We start from the raw sequence: 26,324 nt of genomic DNA on the forward strand, positions 1-26,324 counted from the left end.
ATTGAAACCTACAAAGTGCATTTGATTTTCTTTATTCAGAATTTCTATTTAAATACAAAACTAAAAATGAGAGACAGACTTGTTTCCCACGTGTGATAATAAACAACATTCAAACATATATGTTGGTTAAAGTTGACACTATCCAGCCAAAGATTACATTGTAGCTGTTACGGCACTAAAATGTTGCTGGTAAGGTAAATATTACCTTATCTGGGACAGGAAACAGAGTTCCTTCCAACGTTTGAAAGAAGAGGCACATATCCCTCAGCAGAGAGAACATTCATGTTCAATCAGAATTAGGATTAGAAATAAAAAAAAAAAAGTATCTGCATACAACAGCTACTCAGCAATCAGAAATCAGAAATATAAAACAGTATTTATTTTTCTGACCTTTCAACTTCGTTCCATGCAGGGAGATTTGATGAGATTTCAATGGAATTCTTATGCAGAACTCTATCATTGATGATTAATCACTATGTGTTCTGTTTTATGTATCTCATGATATTAATCTGCTTTAAGAGCTGAACTAAACAGGCAAACCAATGTATCCTTATAACTACTGGAGTATTATTTTAACAACTCTTCCATCAGACTCCTTGAGTTCTGCTTAGGGGCCCATAAAGATTCAGCTGCTGGCCACTGGTTGAGCCATCGCCATGTTGAGAGCCTTAAGGAGGCAATAGATATGCTTTAAATTTTTAATTAAGCGCCTTTAATGCAGAGTCAGGAAATATAAACCAGTAAGAAGAGGGGGTGCAGGAAGTCCACTCCGTTACAACAGGTCCAAGGAAAGGATTGTAGCACTCGACTACAATTAACAGGACAGAACTAAAGGGAAACCACATGAGAGAGAGACAACAATGGAAAAGAGACCGAATGAACAGGAACAGACAACATCAGCTGTCTGTGAACACCAGATCAAAACCGCTCACAGCATCCTGAGAAGAGGTCAAAGGTCACTGAGCAGGAGTCAGTAGACAACTGTAAGTCAAGGAGGACGTTCACCATCTTTGATCAGAGACAGCTGCTACCATTTCCCCACAAATACAAAACTTAGGTCATGTGATGACAGCTAAATCTTCATCACAAGTGAGCGACGTCCATCCACTGATGAAGGCCACCAGATGTAGCTGAAAGCTCTAAAAATGTCCTAATAAGTGGATCACCCATTTCTTTTTGTCAACAAACCGTATCTCAGCGTTTGTATTTTTTTGATTTGATATTTTCTTAGAAAGTATTCTGTTGTTTGGTACTACTTATATGATGAATTGGAATTTCAGTGAAAGAATTTCCCTATTTCAATCCAAGTAAATATTTATTCATTGTTGATTTGTTATTAGAAACTTTATTATTATTTATGTCAGGGAGAACTTCTGAGTAAATTATTATAAAAATACTGACCTGTAAAATAGAGCATTAGCTGTTTTGTGTAGTGACATTACTGAAGCTGTGGAGTTAAAGCCTCTCCTCACCTGCAGCAAATAGAAGGTGAACAAACACTGACTCTTTCTGGGCTCTGATAAACTGTCTAGACTAACTCAGATATTGGCCTAACCCTAATCTCAACATCATGCGCGTGACTGAAGACAAGGGACTGTGTGGGTCGGAGACAATTTGGACGTGATGGACATCTCAGCCAGTTCTTCTCACAGGGTTTCGCTCAGCTTGATGGTCACTGCTTTCACCTCCGAGTACTCAGCCAGAGCATACTCTCCACTGAGAGGACAGAGACAACACGTGAGGCAGGTTAGGGAATACACAGGGAACGATAGGAAGAAAAAGTGACGGCTCTTACAGCTCTCGTCCGTTGCCTGACATCTTATACCCTCCAAAGGGAGTCTGGACATGAAGAGCGTTGTAGCAGTTTATCCTGAAGAGAGAGGGAGAAGGAACAATGGTCGGATCTTTGTTTTTTGTTGTTAGCTCTTTCATTTGTTAAAGCTACTATGAGGAACTTTCATTTGAAGTGGATTTTGGCGGTAGGGTATTCGAGTACCAGAGTCCCTTTAGAAAACCTCTCATTTTACTGCAGCGGGGTCTGACAGTCTGAACCACTCTGTCCTGGTTCTGGTTCTCCTGTGCCTATCTTCCCCTACAGTGGGCCCAGCAATATGTCCTGGGTCTCCAGCAGCGTGGCGTTGGTGTTGGCTCCCAGAGAGGAGAAGCTGTGCTCCTGGAGGAGGAGGAGGAGACGCTGCTGCTGCTGCTGCTGCTGCTGCTGCTGCTGCCGGGAGCTGAGCTCTCCTCCTCCCTCCGGAGCTCCAACTGCAGGTCGAGGGCTGCAGCGAAGCCGGATCTGGGTCTGTCCACGGTGGACCGGTCTCTGCTGGAGTCTGAGCTGAAGGAGTTTCTGATGAACCTGAATGATTTTATCTGATTTCACCAGAATCCGACCCGGTGGCACCGATGACGAGCGTTAAGAATAACTGTATAGAAACAGACCGTCTTCTCTCTGATGGTCTCGTTTACTGATGGAGGTCTTATAGAGGATCAGGATTAAACTGAGACTGGTTCACAACCAGGTAAAAGTTCCTCACAGTAACTTTACGTAAACATACACAAAACCCAACCACATTTAAATCAATATGAATAAACCAGCAGTGACATGAAGGCCAGCTGAAACCTTTATAAAAGAATAGTTTTGATTTCAACAAAGCATTAAAACCCATCACTACTACTTGAGAATATGGCAACGTCAAGAATGTTTTCTTTTTGTTTACTGATATTAAATTAATGTGTTTTCTCTGATAAAAAAAATGACTACAGCTGCATGGAACCTACAGATTGGAACCATGTTCAGAAAGTGCTTTTACATATATTTTATTATATCAAAAAAGCGTATTTGTGTAAAGATGATTACTGGTACTGGTGTCGGGACTGTGAACAGAGACTTACCAGACGGTGCCAGTCTCCAGGGCTGCAGACACAGACAGAGCTCTGTCCATACTGGCTGTGAAGACTGCTGACACCAGGCCATACTGTGAGCTGTTTGCTCTCTCTATGGCCTCCTGCTGCCTTTTAAAGCTGAATATACACTGCACCGGACCAAAGATCTGAGAGGGGAAAGATAGCAGTAAGACAGAGAAGTGAGTCACACTGTGTAATGAACTGATTCTGTTTGCTGCTCCTCTCTGACTGACGTTCATATAAATAGAAAAACATAAATGTGTAATATAGCTGGGCTAGTTAAATAAGGAAAAAAACTGTTTAGTCCAAAATAAAATGTGACTGTGAGCCAGATGTGCTTCTTCACAAATGTGTCTCCGTTATTATTTCCATTCTTTATTAACTCCATAGAAGAACACATGCAGAAGGGCGAGCCCTTTGGTCGTAATGGCACCATGGCAGCCAGTAATACATAACTCATGATACTAATGCATTTGAATGATGTGAATCTAACATTTCTGGTGGAGATCTCAAGAAAACAAATGTCAGTCCGAATATTGGGGAAATTTGGGGAATCCCCAATCCTCTGATTGGAGTCAGAGTCGCAGTCGCCCCACATCGTCAGAATGGAATAATGTGAATTAAATCCGGCTTTACTTTATTCATGTTTGTCCAAGAAGGGCCACTGATGCATAGAATGACAGGAGGACGGTCTAGACTGTGTGTAGGCAGCCCACAGTGCGCATGCAGCCAGATATCTTAGTGTACACGGTAACCACCGCTTTCAATGGCTGTCAGGACGTTATGTACGCCCAGCTGTGCCTGAATCCGTACATACTCAGACCCAACTGCTGACTTGGCAGTAGAGAGTTGAGCGGCAAGGCCACGGATCACCGCCCAGCTGGGGGTCTGACGGCCGAACCGCACACCTTCAAGCTAGAGGAGGAATGCGACTATCACAACAGCTGAGCGCTCGTACAAGACGGAGAGAGAAGGCCCCTCATCCGGTGTGAGGTGGGGGGGGGGAATCACAGGTGAACAACCCTGCAGGTAAATGCAATGACCGTGACTTGAAATTCCTGAAGTCATGTTGGAAAAGATCGTTGAATGCTGTCTAGAAGGACATAACACCTGCATCACCGGTATGCTGTGTTGTTCACGTTGCTGTTCTCGTTTACGCATCAAAAGTTGTATTGTTGTATTATCCTATTTCGGTCACTGTGGGTCTATGTGTGTTAATGTCCCGCAGCCAAACTCTATCTTTTAGTTACAGACAAGTACCACAAGATGGCAGTAGCTACATTTGAGGTACCATATTGCATGGTACACCACGTTATCAACTAAAGCTTTGAAAGGAAACTAATGTATTCAGTTCAAGTAAACTTTACAGGGCTTTTAATTAGAAAGGGATACAGGAAGTGTCTGTCAATCACTGTGCAGCCCTAAAGCATCCCCTGCTTTATGGTCTGTTTGACTCTAAATGGACCATCATGTACTAAATGAACATCATGCTGTATTGAAGAAGACTTGAAACTGGAGATTGAGACCATAAACTCATGTTTACAATGTTTACTGAGGGAATAAATCAGGTTTAAGGCACTTCAGCATTGTCCTGACTTTTCAGAACCGGAGGTCGACGCCTGGTTTCTAGTTCATTTGGCTCTACAGGTCATTTGTACTGAATTTAACTGTTTTTCTATCCCCCTCCCAGACTTCTCCTCCGTGTGCAGCTCCTTACAGCGTTGTATGCCTGTGGTGGAGTTGAAGAACTCTTCCACAGGGTGTCAGGCTTTACTTCCACACTCTAACACCAGCCCCTACCTGTCAGATCCATCTGAATTGAATTGAAACCTTGTACCTCTTCCTTGGCGATGCGCATGTGGTCTTTGACCCCAGAGAAGATGGTGGGTTGAATGAAGAGGCTCTTCTCGCCCACAGCTGCTCCTCCATACTCCAGCCTGGCTCCCTCCTCCTTCCCACTCTCTATCAGATCCATAATCTTGTCGAACTGCTGTCGGCTGATCTGGAGCCAGCATCGGACGGTAGACAAGGGAAAGAGAGTGTTTAATAACACAGGAACCCTACATTTTGGGGAATTCACTTGTTGGCTGTCAAACGATACATTGGGATTAGAACTGGTTTCATTTTTTTTGGGTTTGCCAGCACAGAGATTGCACCAGGGTGTTGTTTAGCTCAAATGTGTTCAAGTTAAAGATACAGCGTGTTAATCAGTGAGTGTTAGAGCTGTAGATGGGTGCATTTTTTAAATTTGGACAGAGCCAGGCTAATTGTTTCACCCTGCTTCCACTATTTTAATGATACATCTGTACTGTACACACAGACATGAGGTTCATATCCATCCTCTGGTGTTCCTCTCTCAGAAAGAACGAGAAGTAAACTTCACAAAATCTTGACCTATCCAAAGTGTTCATAGAGTAAAGTGGACCTATGTGGGATTTTCACTTCCTGCCCTTCATCCACAGCGCCGGGTTCACACCGCTAAGCAGTGACTGTGATGTTTAAATTACATACCAGCGCAGAATGTTATTCTTTAACTTAAAAAAAAGTATTTTTTACATGACGAAGAAAAAAAGAATTCAAATTCTTTGGAACGGCTCTGGGAAAGGAAATGAGCCCTAAGATCTGGCTCCCTTCAAAGAGCTGTTACTCGCATCATTAGTAGCTATGTATTTTAATATGGGACTTAAAGCAGCTCAATATTCTTATATGTATGAAACAACAATATCATAGTGCTGACCCGAAAGAGAACCATCCCCTTTACAAAGCTTTATAGCAAGTGTCCCAACAGGTGAACGACAAATTGTTGCATTGTTAATAAATAAATATATGCTTCAACAGCAATTGATAATAATAGTAACAATATAATGTAGTGTTATCATATAATGGTCATATAGTAATAATAATAAAAGCAATAACCATCATAATAGTTATGATTATATTGACATAGCCTACCCCGGCCCCAGGGCAGCACAACCAGAAGCCCCAGCAGGAGATCTGTAGGTCGGGCGAACCAGCAATGGAACCCCCCCCCCCCCCCCCTTCATTTTATTATTTTTTAGTCCAGGTTTTTTAATTCTCTTTTTGTCTGTGGCAGACCTTAGGGCCCGTTGCAAGTGTCTTGTGTGGTTTCTTTGATTCGTTATTTGCGCCCCAACCCGCCCACCATGAGGTCCAGGGGCCAGAAATGATGTCCTTTAACAGAGGAGGGGAAGGTAAAGCTGGGGTTGGTAATCTTCTTCAAAAACATTTGTTGTTGTATTTGATGACATTCTCATTACATCCCGACGGCAATCAATAAATGACATGCTCTGACAAAAGAAAGGACCTATATCCTGTATCATGTCCTGTAACAGCTGCCTGTCTACCTGTGTGAACTCTACCCTTTCACTCATTGAGCGTCACAAAATCATCACCAACCCTAGCTTCAAACAAATGAAAAAATTAAGGTTTGACATATCAATTTATAGGGTGACACCATATCAATGTTATAATAACAACTTGTTTTAATCTTCTTTAAATGTCTAATTGTTCTTTATTTTCTATGAATACTTACTTGCCCACGAACTATGCTTGGAAAACAGCCATTTCCTAAAACCTGGTAATGTCCCCTTGCTTTATATAAGGTTAATGCTCTTTGTGCACAGCTCCTGTTCAAATAAAGACATACGACATACTGCTTGTCTAGAAGTGCTCTGTGTTGACTGTGTGTTCCTACCTGTGGCCCGTGTGATGTCTGAGGGTCCAGCGGGTCTCCTATGACAATCTTCTTTGCGTTTTCTATACTGCGATGCACAAACTCCTCATAAATACTTTCTTCCACAAATATACGCGATGCAGCCGTGCAGCACTGACCCTGGTTGTATAAAGCTCCTTTCTGGGTCTCCTCCACAGCTAGCTGCACTGTAGACACACACACACACACACACACACACACACACACATACACACACACACACACACACACACAGATACAAATGAGAAATACACAAGAACCACTCTATCGCGCATCATCAGTCTGGCATGTTCAGTGCAGATGATGGTGAGTTCACAAGTTACATTTTCAGTCACTACCTGTAGTTGGTTGTAGTCTTCATAACCAACCTGAATCAATCATATCACTATAAGTTAACCAGGGATTTTATAAATACTGGAGGTTATGTTATGGTGCTAGTTTTCTCCTTCTGGCACAGGGGGACACAGTCACCTTCAAAACTCTGATCAGTGCGCTTGTTTGGAAGGGTTTTCAAGGGGAAGGAGAAGGGGAAGGTGAAGGGGAAGGTGAAGGAGAAGGGGAATTGGAAGATGAAGGAGAAGGGGAAGGGGAAGGGGAAGATGAAGAAGAAGGGGAAGATTAAGATGAAGGGGAAGGTGAAGGTGAAGGAGAAGGGGAAGATGAAGTTGAAGGAGAATATTAAGGTGAAGATGAAGGGGAAGGGGAAGGGGAAGCTGAAGAAGGGGAAGATTAAGGGGAAGGTGAAGCTGAAGGAGAAGGGGAAGGAGAAGGGGAAGGTGAAGATCAAGGGGAAAGAAAAGGGGAAGGTGAAGGAAAAGGGGAAAGAAAAGGTGAAGGGGAAACTGAAGGAGAAGGGGAATTGGAAGATGAAGGAGAAGGGGAAGGGGAAGATGAAGGGGAAGGTGAAGGGGAAGCTGAAGAAGAAGGGGAAGATTAAGATGAAGGGGAAGGTGAAGGTGAAAGAGAAGGGGAAGATGAAGTTGAAGGAGAATATTAAGGTGAAGATAAAGGGGAAGGGGAAGGGGAAGCTGAAGAAGGGGAAGATTAAGGGGAAGGTGAAGCTGAAGGAGAAGGGGAAGGAGAAGGGGAAGGTGAAGATCAAGGGGAAGGTGAAGGGGAAGATGAACGGGAAGATGAAGTTGAAGGAGAATATTAAGATGAAGGGGAAGGGGAAGGAGAAGCTGAAGAAGGGGAAGATTAAGGGGAAGGGGAAGGTGAAGATGAACGGGAAGATGAAGTTGAAGGAGAATATTAAGCTGAAGGAGAAGGGGAAGATGAATGAGAAGTTGAAGGTGAAGGTGAAGAGGAAGGTGGGTGGAGTCCGTGGGAGGTGGAAACTAACCCGTTAGCTTAGTCGAGAGTGAAATAGGCTACGTTTACTCCCCTAATATTAGTTACTTCATATCTTATTATCTTATAATATCTTATTGTGTTTACATTTGACTTTTTCAGCCGACATTAATCAATGCAGGCAAACTTATAGCAAGCTATTCAAATTAAACGAGTTGTAGTGTTCATAAGATGCTCTTTAAAGGTATGACAGAGTAGTGTTTCAGTTCCACAAACACAAACTGAATGCCATCAGTCAAACCACAATACATCATCACATTACACATGAGTGGTACAGTAGTGGCTGTATCGAATCGCCATGTTTCCTCTGCAACAGTTTCCTCTGCTGCTGCTCTTTGAGGCCAGCACTCGGGTGGGTATTGTTTAAAAAATTAAGATATGAAGATACCAGTACCAACACCAACACCAGCACTAGTACCCTTAAATTAATACAGATACTAAAAGAGTAGATCATTCGATACCCAGCATGGGAATGGAAGCATTCAGTTGTGTAAAAGGCCCCCAACACTGCGACTGTGGCTCAGAATGCAGAGCGGGTCGTCCCTAACTCAGAAGATCTGCGGTTCAACACCCGGCTCCTCTAGTCCATGCCGATGTGTCCTTGGGCAAGACGCTTGTCAGATTGCTCATACTGTGCGTGAATGCTTAGATAGAGTCCTGATGGACAGGTGGCCCCTGTCATCAACGTATGAATGGGTGAATGATGACATGTACTGTTAAAGTGCTTTGAGTGGTCAGAAGACTAGAAAAGAGATATACAAGTACAAGTCCATATACCATTTATTTCTATCAGTTTAGAAATAAAGGTGTGTAGTGCAGCCAGACTCTCCAATGTTTTGGTGGCATCTCGGCTCGGTGAAGCGCCAACATCACCACACCGCAGACTGTATGGGTTGTAGCTGCGGTAATGGACCAATCACACGTCGCATTTTATTAAAGAATGCTTCTGGGGATTGGCTGCGAGCAAAACCATACAAATAGTCATTTTATTCTAGATCTTGGCACAAAAAGGATAGATTACAGGTATCTTTTGAAAGGAGTTTTGATACTACTTGGTTATTACATTAAAGGGATCGCGTACCGATACTTAGTCCTAGCCAGCGCTGTCTGCAGCACAGCAACTGAAGCCAGGGTTCTCTGCAGCCCCCTGAGCTACACAATCTTTTTTTGATAGTGTGACAGTCGCTGAGATCTTCCCCTTACAGTTGTGCGAAGACAGGCAAGCTGTACAGAGGAAAGATGAAACTTGACAGGCCTCATATTTCAATATTTCTGAGTAGTAAAGTGATGTAATGAAACACCTGGGGCCCGATGGTGTGGAGTCATCGTATCACGGGTCACACTGGGAACCCAGTGAATGCTGAGACAACCAAAATGCTGCGACTGCTTCAGAGAGAGAGAGTCAGTGCATGTTTACTTACAGTCACAGTCAGCAAACACAATGCAGGGGTTCTTCCCTCCCAGCTCCAGAGTCACCCTCTTCAGATTAGTTTTGGCTGACGCTTCTTTGATTAGCTGGCCGACCTGCACACATGAGGGCATGCTGAGTCATACCTTAATGCATCATGGGTAAAACTGAAAAAAACAAACTCCTTTACATATACCCAGAAACAGAGTGAAAGAGACTTTAGATGTGAGTATTAGGGCTGGCCTTTTAACTCAAACAACCATGCTAATACAATCACTGATCATCGTCTTTGCATTCCAAAACAGATTTCTCAAGATGGAAACAATACAATACTTAGTTTCATTATTCATCTTGATAAAGGAGTGACAATATTCAGCTCAATAAATGAGTCTTTTTCGTAATCTAACATGGAGGGAACATGTTACAGCATGTGGTTTTGATTGTGGTTTGCATGCATTGGGGCTTTTCCGCTGTTGAAACTTTGCCAGGAGACCAAGGAACTTTGAAAGAAGTCCGAAACGTTACTGGTGTTTCAGGGACTTAATTCAGTTCACGTACAATGGTTCCAAGGGCAGGGCTTTCTGACGGATGAGTGTCGAGGCACGCTGCCCATCGCTGAATGAGAATTGTTTAAGTTATAAATCACCAACGCAACAAACTTTGAGTTTAAGGATTAACAAAGAGTTTCGTCACATAGCACCGGCCCAATATACATATCGTCATACACTCACACACCTCTGTAGAGCCAGTGAAGGCTACTTTGTCGATGTCCATGTGGCTGGCGATGGCTGCTCCTGCTGTGGGACCAAACCCAGGAACAATGTTCACAACTCCAGGAGGGAAGCCCGCCTGAAATGGTAACCCAGAGAGCATGTTAGTGCTGGGGGTCGACAGCAAGAGACCCCTCATATGAGGTCAGGGACATCTGATCCGTTCGCCTAGTTCAGGGTGGGTTCAGTATTTCTTTTATCATCTTTCTATGTGAGCATTATGACATTCTTGACAGGTCAAATATTATAACATATTGGTATTTTTCTAATTTCAGTATTTCTCTTTAACAACAAATGACCAGAGCTCCATTGAGGTCATGCCCTCTGTTCTTTCTTCAAAGAATTGAAATGGACTCATGAGTGGAATTAAACATTCAACAACTAAAGCATTTACATGGTTTCATATATCTTCTATTACCTCCAAATAAGAAATCACATTTACAAAAAATATAGCAAACTTTAAGCCAATTCAAGCCTCCATCAAACTGTATACTACGATGAATCAGGCGCAGACTCAAAGAGTCTCTTCAATTTTTTGGATCTTTTCACAGCATATCATCTGGTCTCCACACAGTATTTAAATAAAGCCTTGAGAACGTGAGCTGGGAAACTCACCTTAAAACAGTTGTTCTATAAACTGCAGACACAAACATATTTCATTTAAAGTAACAAATAGACTACTCTGTGATTATGTCTAGTGGACAAGGACCTTTGGCAGTCCGAACCAGACATAGTTGAGGTGTCCAGGTCAAGATTGTCTCCCCTGTTGGGAACAGTCACTATCTAAACATAATAGAAGCAGAGCAGTCTAATCTCTGATAGGTTAAAGAAGAAGACTGTCAGAGTTTAAGGTCTAAACCTCTCTCAGCCCAACCTCAGACCTCTTTGATGAGCGCTCCGACGTGGAGGGCCGTGAGGGGGGTCTGCTCTGCCGGCTTGATGACCACGGTGTTTCCACAGCTCAGGGCCGGAGCCATCTTCCACATGAACATCAGCAGAGGAAAGTTCCACTAGCACACACAAAAGAACACACGTTAGCGTGCACCAGCACCTGTTAGACTAAAGCACACCGTCACAAACAAACGGCGTAGTTAGACCACAATTCACCCCCCCTATAGGCTGATATTAGTAGTTATTTCTGAAGTCATAGTTTATATCATAATATATTGCTTTTCACTATTATACAGGTCGTACACATTACACAGGCTAATCTGCTACGAGGGGTAAACATGAGCCGCTGGGTCGCCTTTGAACTCCACTCCTTCAGTGGAAGAGACAAACTATTTTTCAAATGAGTCGAAACTCCGCAGGCCTCGGCCATTATTTAGGGCTTCTCTTTGATTCAACTCCGTCACGTGACAGCAGCATGTGTTTTGGACATGATCAAGGGCACCTCAGTGGTGGCAATGACAGAGAGGCTTCTTCACAAGCCTGCGTCTCTGACCTTTAGGCCACCACTGCCCCGTATTGGAAAGACATCAGCCAACAACTCTGAACAAATACTACATTGACATTGAATACGTGCAAAAGCCTTGTAATATTCTTATCAAACCCAGTCAGACTTTTAAAAAGGAAAACCTGACCTGAAAAAGGAAACATTGGCATTGAAACACTTGTATTGGAAGTTGTATGGGCACTGAAAAAAGTTCAACCGAAAATCAATGCAGCAATTGGCTAGAGACGTGACAAATTACATTTATGTGTATGTCCAAGTGCAACACGGTGAATGTGTTTGAGTAGACTGTTTCAAAGTACCCCGGTCCTGAGGATCGAGTGATGCAGGCATTGTGCCGGACTGGGGTGGTGCAGAGGGAGCTGAGCCTGAAGGATCACCTTGGGTTAAGAGCTTTCGGGTGCTGAATATATGAGATCATGGATACAAAAGGCCGAAATTGTTTTTGCAGAGTGGCTGGGCTCATCCTCAGGGACAGGGTGCCTCACTGCTGATAAGGACACCAACCGAACGGCTTGCTTTAGAGGTTTTCTGGACGTGTCTAATATACTGGAGGGACTACATGACCAATCTGGACTGGGAACATCTTGGGAAGGACATCTAGGCTACCTCGCTAAGCCTGCTGCCTCACACAACGAAACTGCATTGTGAATTACGTGTTTTGTCGCGGATCGGTTTCTAATGAAAGGCCGCGCAGGGAGGAGGTGGATGGGTCAAACAAACACAGGACTTTGACTCAGGAGAACGCTGTTTGTGTCAGTAGAACGCTGAGAAGCAAATGTTTTTTTACTAAACCAAACCAAGTAGTTTTGTTGTGTTTTGGTTTTGTTTTACAATTTGAACTATGTGTTTAAAACTGTTGGGCAAATTATTTAAATTTTTTTTAGAGTTGGGCGCCGCTACCTGGACATGAATGAGCAGTGGAAAGTAATCAAATTACTCTTGAGGGCCCCTGGAGGCATTGGTCAATAGGAAAGTCGCCTGTTTTGTCCACCTTTGGGATATTAAATACCTAAACCAGGGGTTGGCAACCTTTACTATCCAAAGAGCCATTTTGCCCTATTTTCTACCAAATACAATGTGTCTGGAGCTGCAAAAGCTATTTGATATCACAGCTTGTAACGTTTCATATATAGTTATATTATATATACAAAAACTATAGTCTGTTGTACTCATGATTACAAGAATAAAGACAATTATTGACATTTTACTCGTATGAAGCTCATCTCCAGCGTGATACTGCACAGTTGGCAGTGAAAGCAAATGAATACGTCCACGCAGAATTAAACGCTCTATTTTCCTCCGTGACTTTTCTCTCTTTGGATTTATCCATTGATAGTTCACCGAGGGGGGGGGTCTGAAAATCACCTGCAGGGAAAGGTACTGGACAGCGACGTAATAGAATGTGACGCACATTTTAGTTGACAAAATATGAAAAAAAAAACAGATTTTCAGTGACACAGTATCACTTCAAACTCCAAGATAAGAGGCGTTCCCTTTGAAAGATTGTCCACTGTGCAAAGAAAATAAAATAAAGAAATAACCGTTATCTATTTCCATGTTATTTTTTGTCAAAGCCTCAGGGAGCTGAAGAGCCCCTCACCTAAACAATAAGCAGGAGTCAATTTCTGCTGCTATTTTTGTCTGATAGTAAAACAGCCAAATCATACTGAATATGTTGTTTATTCTTGAAGAGCCTAGAATACGTTCTTTCTTAAATGACCTGATATGTTAAACGGTTTTGATGTAAACAGCGGCCGATTTCTGTCACTATCACTGCAGCCGAAACATAAGTACGTGAGAGGCACTAACTGGGGCCCTATGATCCAAGCAACACATCGTCATCACTATTTTGGTCCCCTTCATCACTTAGAGAATATACAAGGTAGTAAAGGTAGCTCGAATCTTTAGGCTCATTCAAAGTAATCAAAGTCAGAAAAGAGGTCACTTATTTTCCACTTGCTCATTTCCCTGTTGGAAACCAGTGGGAAAAATAATTGAGCACTCAAACCCAAATTAGACAGCAACACATGAGAGAGCTGCATGCTTCTTGTTTAGGCATTGTTAACTTTTACAACACTTTGGAAACACTCAGAGCCATTAAGGGATCTTGGATTCACAAGTGAGTAAGAAAGGTTCCCTGTTTTCCTCTGACAATGACTCATGCTGTGTGTGTGTGTGTGTGTGTGTGTGTGTGTGTGTGTGTGTGTGTGCCAGCACTACTTTCAGTAATTACACAACGTCCTTCAGTATAAATTTCACTTTTATGATATAATCTCCCGTGTCAAACAACAGCCGTTTTGTGCCTTTGTTGCCAAAGCAACATTAGAGGTTATGGGCCTCTGCTCAAAGATAAAACTGAAAGGCTGTATTCTGTCATGATGTTTGAAATTATACATATGTGTCTGTCTGGATCCATCACAAAGTGCAACACAATACTGTACATCGAAACACATGTATTCCAATGTGTGAAAGTAAAGTCGAAAGCAGCACAGGACTGAGCTGTGTGCTCCTGTAAGAACAGCCCTAGAGGGAGTAGCAGAGAGGAGCTCTTGTTTAGGGACAGCTCAGATTAAGATAAGGTTTCTGGTACACTTACCAGGGTTTCGTTTCATCCTCACATCCAGACAGCGCTTTTAAATCGAGCGCAGTTGTCTCACTAGAACAACACATTTATGATCGGTGCCTTTCTGGAAAGTTAAGCTCAGTCTTCAGTGGTTCCAATTAAGCCTGAATCTAGTTCCAAGAAAGCCAGAGGTACTGTGTTAGCAGTGTAAATGATGGAGCCATTCGCTGCTGTAACCTGCTGACATTTAAAGGGCCTGATGCGTTAAAGGAACTACGTGACATTTTGGGAAATACACTTGTGCCTGTGTGAGTCATAGGAGCAAACGAGGAGGAGATAAGCATTTCTTTGGCATGTGTAGTGGTCACCATACTGCATCTAGTTCTGATAAATCCATGGTCCAGTATAAAGTATAAATGTGGGATTAGTTTAGCCTGGTTTAGCTCAAAGACTGGAACAAGGGGAAACTCAGATGACTAAATAGATTCTTTGTCATTGCCTTCCTTTTTGCTATCTGGTTACGGTTTGGTTGCGTTCGGGAAAATGAAACTACTTGTCTTGTTTTAGTGATCTGATCAAAGACATTGTTAAAGTCCAAACGGTTTGTGAACAGCTGTTTTCAGTGTCATGGTTACACACGCTATCCATCTACCTACAGCCACCTTCCTACAGGGCTCTGATGTGCTTTTTAAACATTTAAAAATACTCCCATTCACAGGTCAGGACAGAACTCAACCCTGCATGGAGTCACTGAGCCACACTGTGTCTACATGAGTAACTGGTGTGGAGTTCCAATCTCATTCTCAGGGCATCAAATACCAACATTTTGTCACGGCCCTCCGCCTCTGACAGCAAACTCATCCGCAGCAACATTAGACGCTTAGAGCCACTGCTCCGGAAGTCAGGTGGCACAGTTCAAAGGTCAAAAAAGAGGTCTGAGAAGGGAGGAGGTCGGGGTGAATGGATGGGTCAAAGAAACACAGGACTTTAACCCAGCAGACTGCTGGTCCTGTCCTGTGTGAAACCAAAGAAATTATAGTTCTGTCGCCTAAACCTAAGTGACGCCAACGACTTGATCAAGTGGCTTTTTGAACCTAATGGTTCAAAATAATAAATGAAGAGAATCGTGTAATGATCAGGATTTGTTCATACTTTTAAAGCTGTTTCGTTTGGAATGGAGGTCTTTCTGGGTCCCAGTGTGTCATGTGACCAACCACAGTAGATGAAACTGTGACTCGGCAATCATGCATCACAGTTTTTCCCAACCAGCCGAAGCTTTAACTGTGTTACCTTAAATCACATGTATGGTGGTCCTGTCGATACACAGTGAGCCTGAGCACAGCGGAGCCTCATACCACAGAACATAGGCCTGTCATCACAAGTTGGCATCACAACAGCGTGTTGGACTCAAGTTATACATGAGATATTGTGCAATGTTCTGATTTTCTAAATGCTTATTAAGAACAGATTGTATTACAGCAGAATGGTCAGAGATCATGAAGTACCCTTTACTGGATCTCCATACACGCATACACACACACACACACACACACACACACACACACACACACACACACACACACACACACACACACTTTTCTCAACAAGCCAATCTAATGTGCACAGTAATAAGAATTCTTATTAGACGTTATTGCTCATAAATTAAAACCAGATCTCCTCTGCACTTACTGGAATGATGGCTCCGCACACACCAACAGGCTCGTGTTTGGTAAAACACATGAAGCTGTCATCTGTGAACAAAGCAGACACAGTACAAACACTTTAAACTACTGTATACTAGATGGAGGTTATGATTTAGGCACTGCCAACATTTTATTTCTATTTTTGTTACTGCTTTACAGGCCCCTCCCCCCCCAGCTCAACAAAGGTTATATTTATCTTCTTTACCGTGACGTATTCCTAATGTAACGCAACATTTGAGCTGTGTACAGTTACAAGAGGGATTTAGCTCAAATCCTTCGCATTGATTGGATCGCTAACAAGTGGGCGGGCTTAGAATGTAGCGCGATACGTTATACGCGATATCTGGTTGAATTAGCTAACGTAAGAAAAACGTCATCTTTAGTTTTAGAAGAAAAGATGATTTGATTTACATTTTAAAAAGAACAGGACAAAATGTCTTCTTTTGTAATTCTTTCTGCATACGTTGTTAAATAGCTGCACGTTATGACCGGGGATGTGATCTTCTCGACTTGAAACTACCATCAAAATGTAAAGGATCAAGTAGATGTTTGCACAAGAAGGTTGTTCAGTTACTTTCCAGATAAAACAACCATCGGCTTTCACATCACTGACGTTCCGTACTGACAGGAGACTGAGGGACAACGGAAAAATATTCGACTTCAACACGGCTGACAGCTGGTCTCTTCCTGTGTTTTTGAAACTATGACCATGTTCGTCTCTGAACCGTAACCCTCCATCCATAATCCCTAACCGCTTATCCTGTTCAGGGTTGAGGGGGGGGGGGGGGGGCAGTGTTCACCCTGGACAGGTTGCTGACACATAGAGACAGACAACCATTCACAACCACAGTCCCACCTAGGGGCAAGGTAGACTCATCGATTAACCTGAGCTGCATGTCTTTGACTGTGGGAGGAAGCCGGAGAACCCGGAGAGAACCCACACTGACACTAGGAGAACATGCAAACTCCACACAAAACGCTTGTTCAGCCAGAACAACAAAAAGGTCCCCTAAACTTGACTAAGTAGTCATTTTGACCCCAAAACAAGATGTTTCCACACCCTTAGCGTTGTCTGGAAGGTATCCTGCTGATGAGACGATCAGATAGCACTTCTACGTGTCGTTCTGGACAAACAGCTCATTGGTTATTTGATGAGCACTTCGTTCCCTGACCTTCTCCGGTTTCCCGTGTGTCTGATCAAAGACTGGGAGACTCCCCTACAGCCAGCAGGACTTATCTCCAGCTGCCTTTATCTTTGAGTCACCGGGTGAGTCCATGTTCAAACCACAGCTTACTGAAGGTTAGTCAGTTTGGGAACATCCTCATACACAATGTGCTGTCAGTGTGTAACACAAGATTCGAGAGGGTCAGCCTCAGGCCTACAGTAGCTCTAACGCTGCACATTCTACACTGACACGTCCATTCTACTCCAAGATCAGAGGCAGGAGCGTCCCTCTGTGCCGATGGACTGATACCACAATCACTCTTTCAATGAGACCATTAGATCGATTTTAGCGAGTTGAGCTTCGTGGTCATTTATCTAGCTGACCTAACCTGATGTGGAGTCCCACACTTTGTCCCTCTGCCACTTTTGTTATATTGTATATTTATGATATATCTATATTTCAGATATGAATAACTTAGCTTCATATAAGAATGAGAACACCATTAAGGTCATTTAGTATTAAGTTGTCTTTTCAGAAACACTTTTATTTTGGATAAAGACTATTATATTACATGTAATGACTATTTTAGAGAGCATAGGGCTCAACAGTCTAGTGCTGTTTAATACCAACATGGTACCTACTTCCAACGACAATAACTTACCGTTGCATGAAAATGGTATAATAATAAGACACCATCCCAATATGTTTGATTTATGGTGATTTACTTCTTGCTGTTATTGTTGATAATGTTGCACGTCGTATTGATTTATTGCTAGTTTAATGTTACCTGGACTCCTGCAGCTCTGCTCTGTCTTGGACTTTTTTTAGTTGTGTAATTTAATCTCCCACTTTCCATAAAGTCAAATACACGCGAGTATTGTGCACTTATTCCTGACGGTGACATGTCTGGTGTTTAAGGCTACGCTTAGTGAGCCAGCCTACAGCATGTAGCTTCATGGGAATATTTCTTCTGCTGTCAAACAGAAATCGAAAGCAGCTGAGCAACAACGTATTGTGTCTGCGGTAGTACAACAATTCCACTTCTGACAATGAGTGAAATGAAAAGTGAAATTATTTCTTAGCTATCTCTAGTGGCATCTAGAAATGCACATACTTTTGGTTTCTTTCTGACTCTTTCTGAATCTGAGTTATCATTAATAGCGTTGCTGACTGGAAATGCTGTGTTACATTTGACAGCATTTGTAGACTCTTTCTTTAAACTTCTTTTCTTACTCCTATCTTTATTTCTACTATCGTAGAGACTATGACAGGTACACTTGTTCGATTTTCTCAGTTTTCAAACGCAATGCTAGTGTCAGCGATCGGCACATTTAGCCTGACAGAGAGGGTTTCCAGGACACAACAGTGTTGTCTGTCCCGAGTCCTCGACTCATCCAGACAAATTTTACTTTGCATCCCATCCGATGAAACCAGCAGTCTCTGCAGCAGCTCGACCTCTAAAGGAAATCACAGCGTGTCTGTCGCCAGCTACGACTGCGCAGTCTTCACATCAAACCTCAACTCTGCGCTGCGTCTCATCTTGACGACTGGTAGTGAAACTGCTCCAGCATGAAGTCGGGGATTACTGGCTGAGAGGCTGCAGGCTCGGCGAGGCATTTGAGCCAATGCTGATTGTTAATCCTCACAGACTGATTGCTATCTCAGCCTCTTCCTCTTCCTTTTGTCCTGCCGTGCCTTACGTCTCTCACCACTCTATTGGGATCTAATCAGGAGGAAAAGTCAAGCGTGTTTTGTCTATCTGCTGTCCTGCAGAGGCAGAGGAGATGCAAAGTAGGATCTGACAAGAGGGGGAAGTATTAAGAGGCTGGATGAGATAAGGTCACTTGCACCATAGTAATTAACTTGTTTCCCAATGGTGCACTGGTTATGGAGCCCTATTAATTATCATGCGCACACTTGTACCTATCTTCATTTATTTATTCATGTATACACAATTTGCATAATTTCTTTCTGGAGCTCATAAAGAAAGGGAAGAAAAACTGATTTGTTCACACAATCTCAGCAACAGGAGGAAAAAAAGGTGTTGATTTTTGTTTCAGCCTCCTTAAAACTTTGGTGTGTCACAAACTATGTCGTGCACTAGAAACACGAGAGGCGCTTTAGCTGTGTTTTTCTGTTGTCCATGTCAGGACGTCTGACTGAACAGATGTGCAGTTTGAACGGGCCACATCTCGGCTCACACTTCACCCACACTTTGTACACGGAACTGTGACCCAAAGGGTCAAGATGTCAAGTCTGTTTTCCTCCAATACGCTCCAAATACACACGACAGTCCTGTGCCTGAACGCATCCCATAGCCACACCCACACACACACACACACACACACACACACACACACACACACACACACAGTATATACAGTCTTTAGGCTTTCTTGTGTCACTTTGCCGTCGTCTCCGCTGTCTGTTGTTTTTAACGATGGCTGCATGTAAAAGTTTTTTGTTTTATTATTGACACGATCTCTTGATCTCTGTTGGCCACGACGGCTTCTTTTGCTGAATTCCTGACAGTAAGAATACGATGACACACACACACACACACACTCACCTACAGGTAGACTCTTGCCGTGGATCTTGTCGGCCCAGCCCGCATAGTACCGAAGGGTTTTGATGCTGCCTTCCAGGTCGATGAAGAAGGACTGCAGGAAGGGCTTCCCTGTGTCCAGAGTCTCCAGGGTCTACAGAACCAGGGAACAACTAGCATCACTGTTCAATCACGTCGCACATTTATATGAAATCTTTGCAAAGTAATAACTGTTCTTAAGAAATGGGATTTGTCATTGTAACTGTGAATGATTATGTAGCTTTGACTTAACCATTGTTGCAAACAACCCCCTGGTTAGTCTTTTTTTTTTCTTCCTTCAGACTAAGAGGAAGAACACATCCAAAATACACATCTTGATGATTATTTTTACTTCTATTTGCATCTGAAAATGCCTCATTTGCATATAGTGAATGATTACGTTAGAATGAGTCGGACATGATTCACATGGCAGTGTGTACCAACATCTATTCCATGTTTTAGTGTACTTACTTTTATGTCATTGTCAGAGGAAAAATAAGAAGTGAGTCTCCGCAGCCCTAGCAGATACTGGAACCACCGTACCGCTTTACTGTACCTTTAAATGGTCCGAATCTGGTCCTTATTTCCCCAACCATAGCTGGGAATTTAGCGTAATTAGCCGTACCCTGAACACTACCACTGCAGAACATGTTTGCAATTAGCAGTCACATGCAATCTGATATTATTACTTCACTCACATCTGTAAGGGCTCATTTATAGATCTATGTCTCAATGCGAGATGGCAGCTAAACAGAGTGATTAAACGCAGCAGCGTCTGAAAGAGAGGGAAAGAAACATCCAGCAATCATTACAGTGAGTGAAAAAGAGGCCGGGGTGGGGTCATGATGTCATGCAACAATATAGGCCAGTCCCTGATATGAATAAGTCAACATCATGAGAGCACATGGACACGTTTCAGCTGCAGGATATCCTATACGTTCGCTTCTATAATTGACATCCATAGTTGTGAATAATATCTCAAAAACACAAGCAGCACGAGATAAAGACACCTGTTGTTGTTTAGCATGAGTCAGTTGTGTAACGCAGGGACTCGTGGTCATTAGGGAATATGTGTTGAAAATATTCAGCAAAGAGGAAATCTGCTCGTCAGAAGAAATAAATCAGAAGTGGTGGAAAGCAAGTTAAGACATTTACTAAGGTGCTACTAGTAACTACAGCTCTGACGTTCTTGCTTTTTTTTTATGCTACTCTATATTTCAGTACATTTTCTTATCTGGCAGCTAGCTAATCATTTGGCAGATTAAGATCAAAATCAATCTGACCATAAAATATTGTGCTTTTTATACAGTAAAATAAACTACCCAACAGTAGGCAATACAATACTGTCAACCACCTCCACCTAAAACAGATACATTACTATTATTACACGTTAATGCATCATTAATCATATTATTCATGGCCATAACAAATATATCCTTTTGATACTTGTTGTACTAGTAATCCCCCTGTACTTTTACTTCAAGACGTTTGCTTGTTTATTTTATTTTTCAGTTTTCACCTCAGTTCAATTTTAGTTGTGCCTAAAATCTAAAATGATAAATTGACCTCAGAGAGCTTTAACATAATATACGTAATCCTCTGTCCTTGTTTTTCTGCTTGTGGAAGCGATCAGTGATCGGAGCAATCACAGGTTGCCACTATGACATTGACCAATTTGTATGTATCACGTACATCGTTTTAACGTTTTGTAACTACTTTATATTTAGTTCGATGTAAATATATCGCTCCCCATAATTAAGATTGTTTTCATCGAGTTATTTGTCTTCTAGATCATTTGACTGCAGGATAACACACTCGGCAGTGCATCTTTAAAAAAATGATGCATTCTAAAATGCATCTGTAACTCTTGAACTGTACAAGTCCACCATGTTTTCAAGTCAAAAACACATATGTTAAATTGTGAAGTCAAATATATGGAGGCTACTACAGTGTATGTAAAGTTAGAACCAATGCAGAGAAGCCGCGCGCTGCCCTCCGTAGAGAACACTACATTCTGGCCTATAGCGCGCGGGGAGCGCAGAGAAAGTAGTGGGAAGGAGCCCACCGCCAGCAGCAGCCGGTCCCTCTCCATCAGGTCCGCCAGTTTGTGCAGCAGCCTTCCGCGGCTGGACGCATCCATCCTCCGCCACGGAGCGCTTCTCCGCTCGGCCGCCTTGGCTGCCTCCACCGCTTTGTCCACATCTTCCTACACAGGAAACAAAAATACGCAGAATGAAGCGGGACACTGGCGGGACGCGCGGGTCTCCCGCAGCTGTAAAGACAACGCGGGATAGAGTCAGCGGGCTGTGCGAACAGCGCACGGAAACAGAATTGCCTTTTTCTAAGTGTTTCAGGGCCACTTTACAATTCGTAATCATATTCGCACAAGTGGTATTAATATTAACATTTGAAATCTTTCGGTTGCCAACTTCCCACGTTAACTTCCGCGGTGTCCCGTTGCGTGCGTTGAAAAGCTGTTTAGTGGATTGTAAACGCTACTTACAAGATACATTGTATACTGAATTTATTTGATTATGGTTTCTTAATATGCTGGAGTTTTAGACATTTTTCTGAAAAACACAAAACATTAAATTAACAGATAATAAAATGAAGTTTGGCTTGAAGTTGTTTTCCCCTATTCATTTTACACTGACTTTAATTCATTATTATTATCATACAATAAAATGAATGAATGGCTTCTTACCTTGTCTGCTTCTTCCACATCACAGATTTTGACACCTGTGGCTGGGTTGAAAGTAGGAAATGTCCTCCCACTGCTGGATGTGTGCCATTCATTGTCAATAAAAATCTGTGGAGAGTAGAGAGTGTTTGTAATGACTTTGGTTTGACGCCTGATTTAACCCACCATCAAAAGGCAATAGAGTAAATGCTTCCAACCCCAGCTGTAGCAGCTGAACCTGGTGTGTATGTCGAGCCGCCTCACCTTGGTGTGTCTGACCTCCTGGACTTTGACAGGCTGAGGAAGAGGCAACGCTGGGATCCCTTCGGCCACTCCGTTCTCCGTTGTTCCGTTCTGTGCCATTCTGGGTCAGCAGTACGGTGCAGGGTCAGTCTGTCTGCTCCGTCTACTCAACACTGTCAGCCCATCCACCGGCTTTTTATAAGAATGTAGAGTTCCTCCCTCCTCACTCAGCAGCAGAGGGAGAGCCCAACTCCGCCCCTCAGCTCCGATGAAGGGCCCTCATCTGTGGGGGTATGTGTTCTTACAGAACCTTGGAAACATTAAGCAAAATGAATTCTTTTTATTACTAATAGTGTGTGAAAAGTGTGGAAGATGGCGGTCATGTGATACTGTTTACCCGCTGTTACCTTCATACTTGTATATAAGCAAGGAGGCGAGGCAGCAGCTACTATTTCCAGTCATGACGATGGTGAATAAGCACAGTGCATTTTCATTTGACCTGGTTGGATGAGCATCCACGAGCTGAGTGTGAGAGACCGCCAAATCCCAAATAAAGTGCGCCTTTTTTTTTTTAGGCTATCCAGGAAGGTTAGCATCGCACTGGTTTCCATCCACTTTATTACCAATCGCTTGCCCGGCGCCACAATGTTTCTTTGCCCCTTGGACACAATGTGCGGCGCAAACTGTGTCCTTGTGTGAAAAGGCCCTTTAGGACTCATTCCCTGCAGCACTTCATTCAGAGCATAGCCCACCCTCTCACTGCTCTCAACATGTGGATGGCTGAGCCGACGGCTGGCGGCTAACGGCGTGAACAACAGTAACGGTTGCTGATAGAGCTAACAGTGTTTACCTGAGGGGTGATGGGAAGGCGGGGGAAGCTATGCGCTTCCGTGACGGCGCTATCGGCTGTCACCGCTGTGTGAGAGCAGTGCAGGGCGGTCGTGAGGGTAAGTCGAGCACGCTCACATGCACTAACATGCACGTGCGTCCTGCCCGGCCATTGTCAACAAAGCACAGAGAAACTCTGATTACACACACACACACACACACACACACACACACACACACACACACACACACACACGACACACACACACACACACACACAGATTTGACTTCTTTTCCTGCTCAGGTTAACATTACTCCACACATCCTTACATAGGAAGGTGTTGCTACATCAATGCTCTGAATATCTGTAGATCATCTTTAGCAAAGGGAGAGTCAAGAGTACAATTCCACACCTGAATTATTTGTCTGTGTCTTTCAGTCCAAGCAATGGAAGTAATGAGACTGAATGAATTCTGCTGACCAATATTTACATCGCAACGCAGCCGCTTTGATCAGCTTCTGTTGACCTATTTGGACCGACGGTTCGTCAACCGTGCAAAGGTGTTATGAGTTGTGAGGTCCTTTGCAAATTTGGTTTTTTTTCGCACCTGGGCCTGGTGAGTTGAATGGAGTTGAACACATACAAACAAATGCTTTTGTTCATGAGGACAAAGCTGCTTGCTTGCTCCGGGCTTGCACTCATACACAGTCTGCTGTTGTTTCCCCTTCATTGCTTCTTGTCACTCTTTATGTCAAAGTTTAATTAGGACAACGGGCTTTCGCAGGCTCATTTCTCACTTCAGCAACTTTCTAACACTTCATAATGAGAAAGAGAGAGACTCAAAAGGGATTTCACGAAGGGGGAGGGGGGGGGGGGGGGGGGGGGGGGGGGACTTGGCAGGATGGTTGAGTCGGGAAAAAACAATATGAAATGCAAAGCATGGGCCCAGACCCATGCAAATAAGCAGGAACCTGCACTGGATTCATTGCTAAACAGGTTGAGGGATTAACGGCAAATGAGAGCTCAACAGGGCCACCGTACTTTAGACGAGGCTAAACAAGTGTTTATTAGAGTATGGAACAAAGCCATTGTAGTTTTTTTTTTTATCAAAACGGTACTCAAACAGAGGGAAATGCTGCGTTGGTCTGGGGACTATTTTCAGCAGTGGATTAGTTATCATTAAGTGCTCAAGTTAGTGTTTCTGTCACCCAGTGCAACAGTCTCTCATTGACATTTAACAACAAAGTGAGCTCTACGGAGGAAGAAGAGGCGTCAGTCTTTGAAACACACACCACTTGTTACAGTCATTGCTGGTTTAGCTGTACACGTGGGATTGACCTGTCCTTTAAAAAGGGTTGGACTAATACTGCAACCCCACCACCGTGTTTCCATTGGTTTGCAAATTTTAGAGCAAACAATCAATCTAAAAGGTATGTTTTTCATACATTGTTTTTACCATATTTTAATGTTGCTTTGGTTCAGTTTCCACAGTGGCGCTTCAATATGCAAGCCATTACATGTAAAGAGCTGAGCCAACTTACGCTAAATTATGACCCTAACTGTAAGCACAAAGCTGTGTGCTCTCAATGACGGAGGTACAAATCACAAAACACATTTATTCATATTTTTGCCAATATTGTCTTGATGGGCAGCATCATTACACAGTTGCTAGTCACTACTAGAGTCACTATAGTAGTGTTGTTTTTGGCAGTTTGTCATAAACAGCAGACGATGTTTTTCAGTGAGAGAAAATGACTTTTCTCTTTTTTTTCCCCCGTCAGGGTTTGAGTGCACATGCAGCAGCAGCCTCAGGTAGTCAGTGGAAAGCAGACAGGCAAATTATCACGGGAGTAAAGAAGATAAAAAATCTTTATCATGTATGAATAAACCAAAATGAAACACTGTAGGCGGACTACTTGATTACGATGAGTAAATTATTTAGACGGCATTTGTAGAGGAATGATTCCACCCCATACAAATGTCCACTGTACCAGATTTGATTGTTTTTGTAGACAAGATGTGGAGAGTGGAAATGTGATATTTTGTATGATACTTTAGTTTAAATCAAATCTGAATTTGACTGAAACAGACCTTTATAAAGTCTGCTTCTGTAGATCTCGTGACATGGACCAGCGGGGAACACTTGTAACGAGGCGTGATCACTCTGATCATGGAGTTCTACGGCACATACATATATTATATATATGCATACATCCCGTGGTGGGAAAGTGGAGCAGGTGACCTCTGCTTCTGCTCAGGCTAATTGTCACTGCACACCTTCTGATGACGGTGAGCAAGCTTTAAGGCCAGTCGCACTAGCTAACGGCAAGCATCACCTGTTTTTGTGGAGAACTTGTCGTTTATCATTCATTTCAGCTGCGGTGCTCAAATTAGGAGAATGTGATGAAACCAGGAGAGAACGTGAGTGAAAACTAAAGTGATCCATGTGTGCAGACCGGGGCGATACAGCAGAGCAAACTCAGGGAATTAGAACAGCAATGGTAGAATTACCTCGGAGAACGTGTATGAAGTACAATGCTGCAGTTTTGCACACGCAAGTCGGTGCATTGTGATGGAACTAAGCTTTATGGAGCGCAAAATAATAGAAAGGAATATCAAAATAAATCAAATTAAACCTTCACAATACTGAAGTATAATAAAAACAGCATACAGGTTGTGGAGAAATAATATTTCACAAAACACATGATACAATAAGATATATCAGATACTATACAATAGTGTATAAATAGGGGAAAAAAAGTGTACATTGACCATGCAGGAGATGAATATGAAGAAGGAAAACTACTCTACTTTTTGCTCATTTATATGAAAACACATGATATGATAACAGTATCTTATAGCAATATAATAATACACAGGTACAGTACCAAGACGCCTCAAGATTGAGTTGAATTGAAGCAACTAAAGTATC

The 26,324-nt window shown here is 42.8% G+C and overlaps 1 protein-coding gene across 1 annotated transcript; it reads right to left on the minus strand.

Annotated features, from left to right (window-relative positions):
- Window positions 1-16: 16 nt before the first annotated feature.
- aldh1a3 (aldehyde dehydrogenase 1 family, member A3) lies at window positions 17-22,721 on the minus strand. The gene is made up of 13 exons (XM_068730366.1): window positions 22,585-22,721; window positions 22,345-22,449; window positions 21,706-21,846; window positions 19,626-19,755; window positions 15,877-15,938; window positions 11,050-11,178; window positions 10,134-10,247; window positions 9,412-9,514; window positions 6,623-6,807; window positions 4,745-4,909; window positions 2,896-3,053; window positions 1,796-1,870; window positions 17-1,716 (listed from the first exon to the last, which is right to left on the minus strand). Exons 1-13 carry the CDS (start codon window positions 22,681-22,683, stop codon window positions 1,647-1,649), a joined length of 1,536 nt encoding a protein of 511 aa, XP_068586467.1. The 5' UTR covers window positions 22,684-22,721; the 3' UTR covers window positions 17-1,646.
- Between the last annotated feature and the right edge of the window lie 3,603 nt (window positions 22,722-26,324).

Source organism: Cebidichthys violaceus, unplaced genomic scaffold, assembly GCF_023349555.1.
Source record: "Cebidichthys violaceus isolate CVI_PGR_0920_01 unplaced genomic scaffold, fCebVio1.0.p SCAF_5, whole genome shotgun sequence".
Lineage (NCBI taxonomy): Eukaryota > Metazoa > Chordata > Actinopteri > Perciformes > Stichaeidae > Cebidichthys > Cebidichthys violaceus.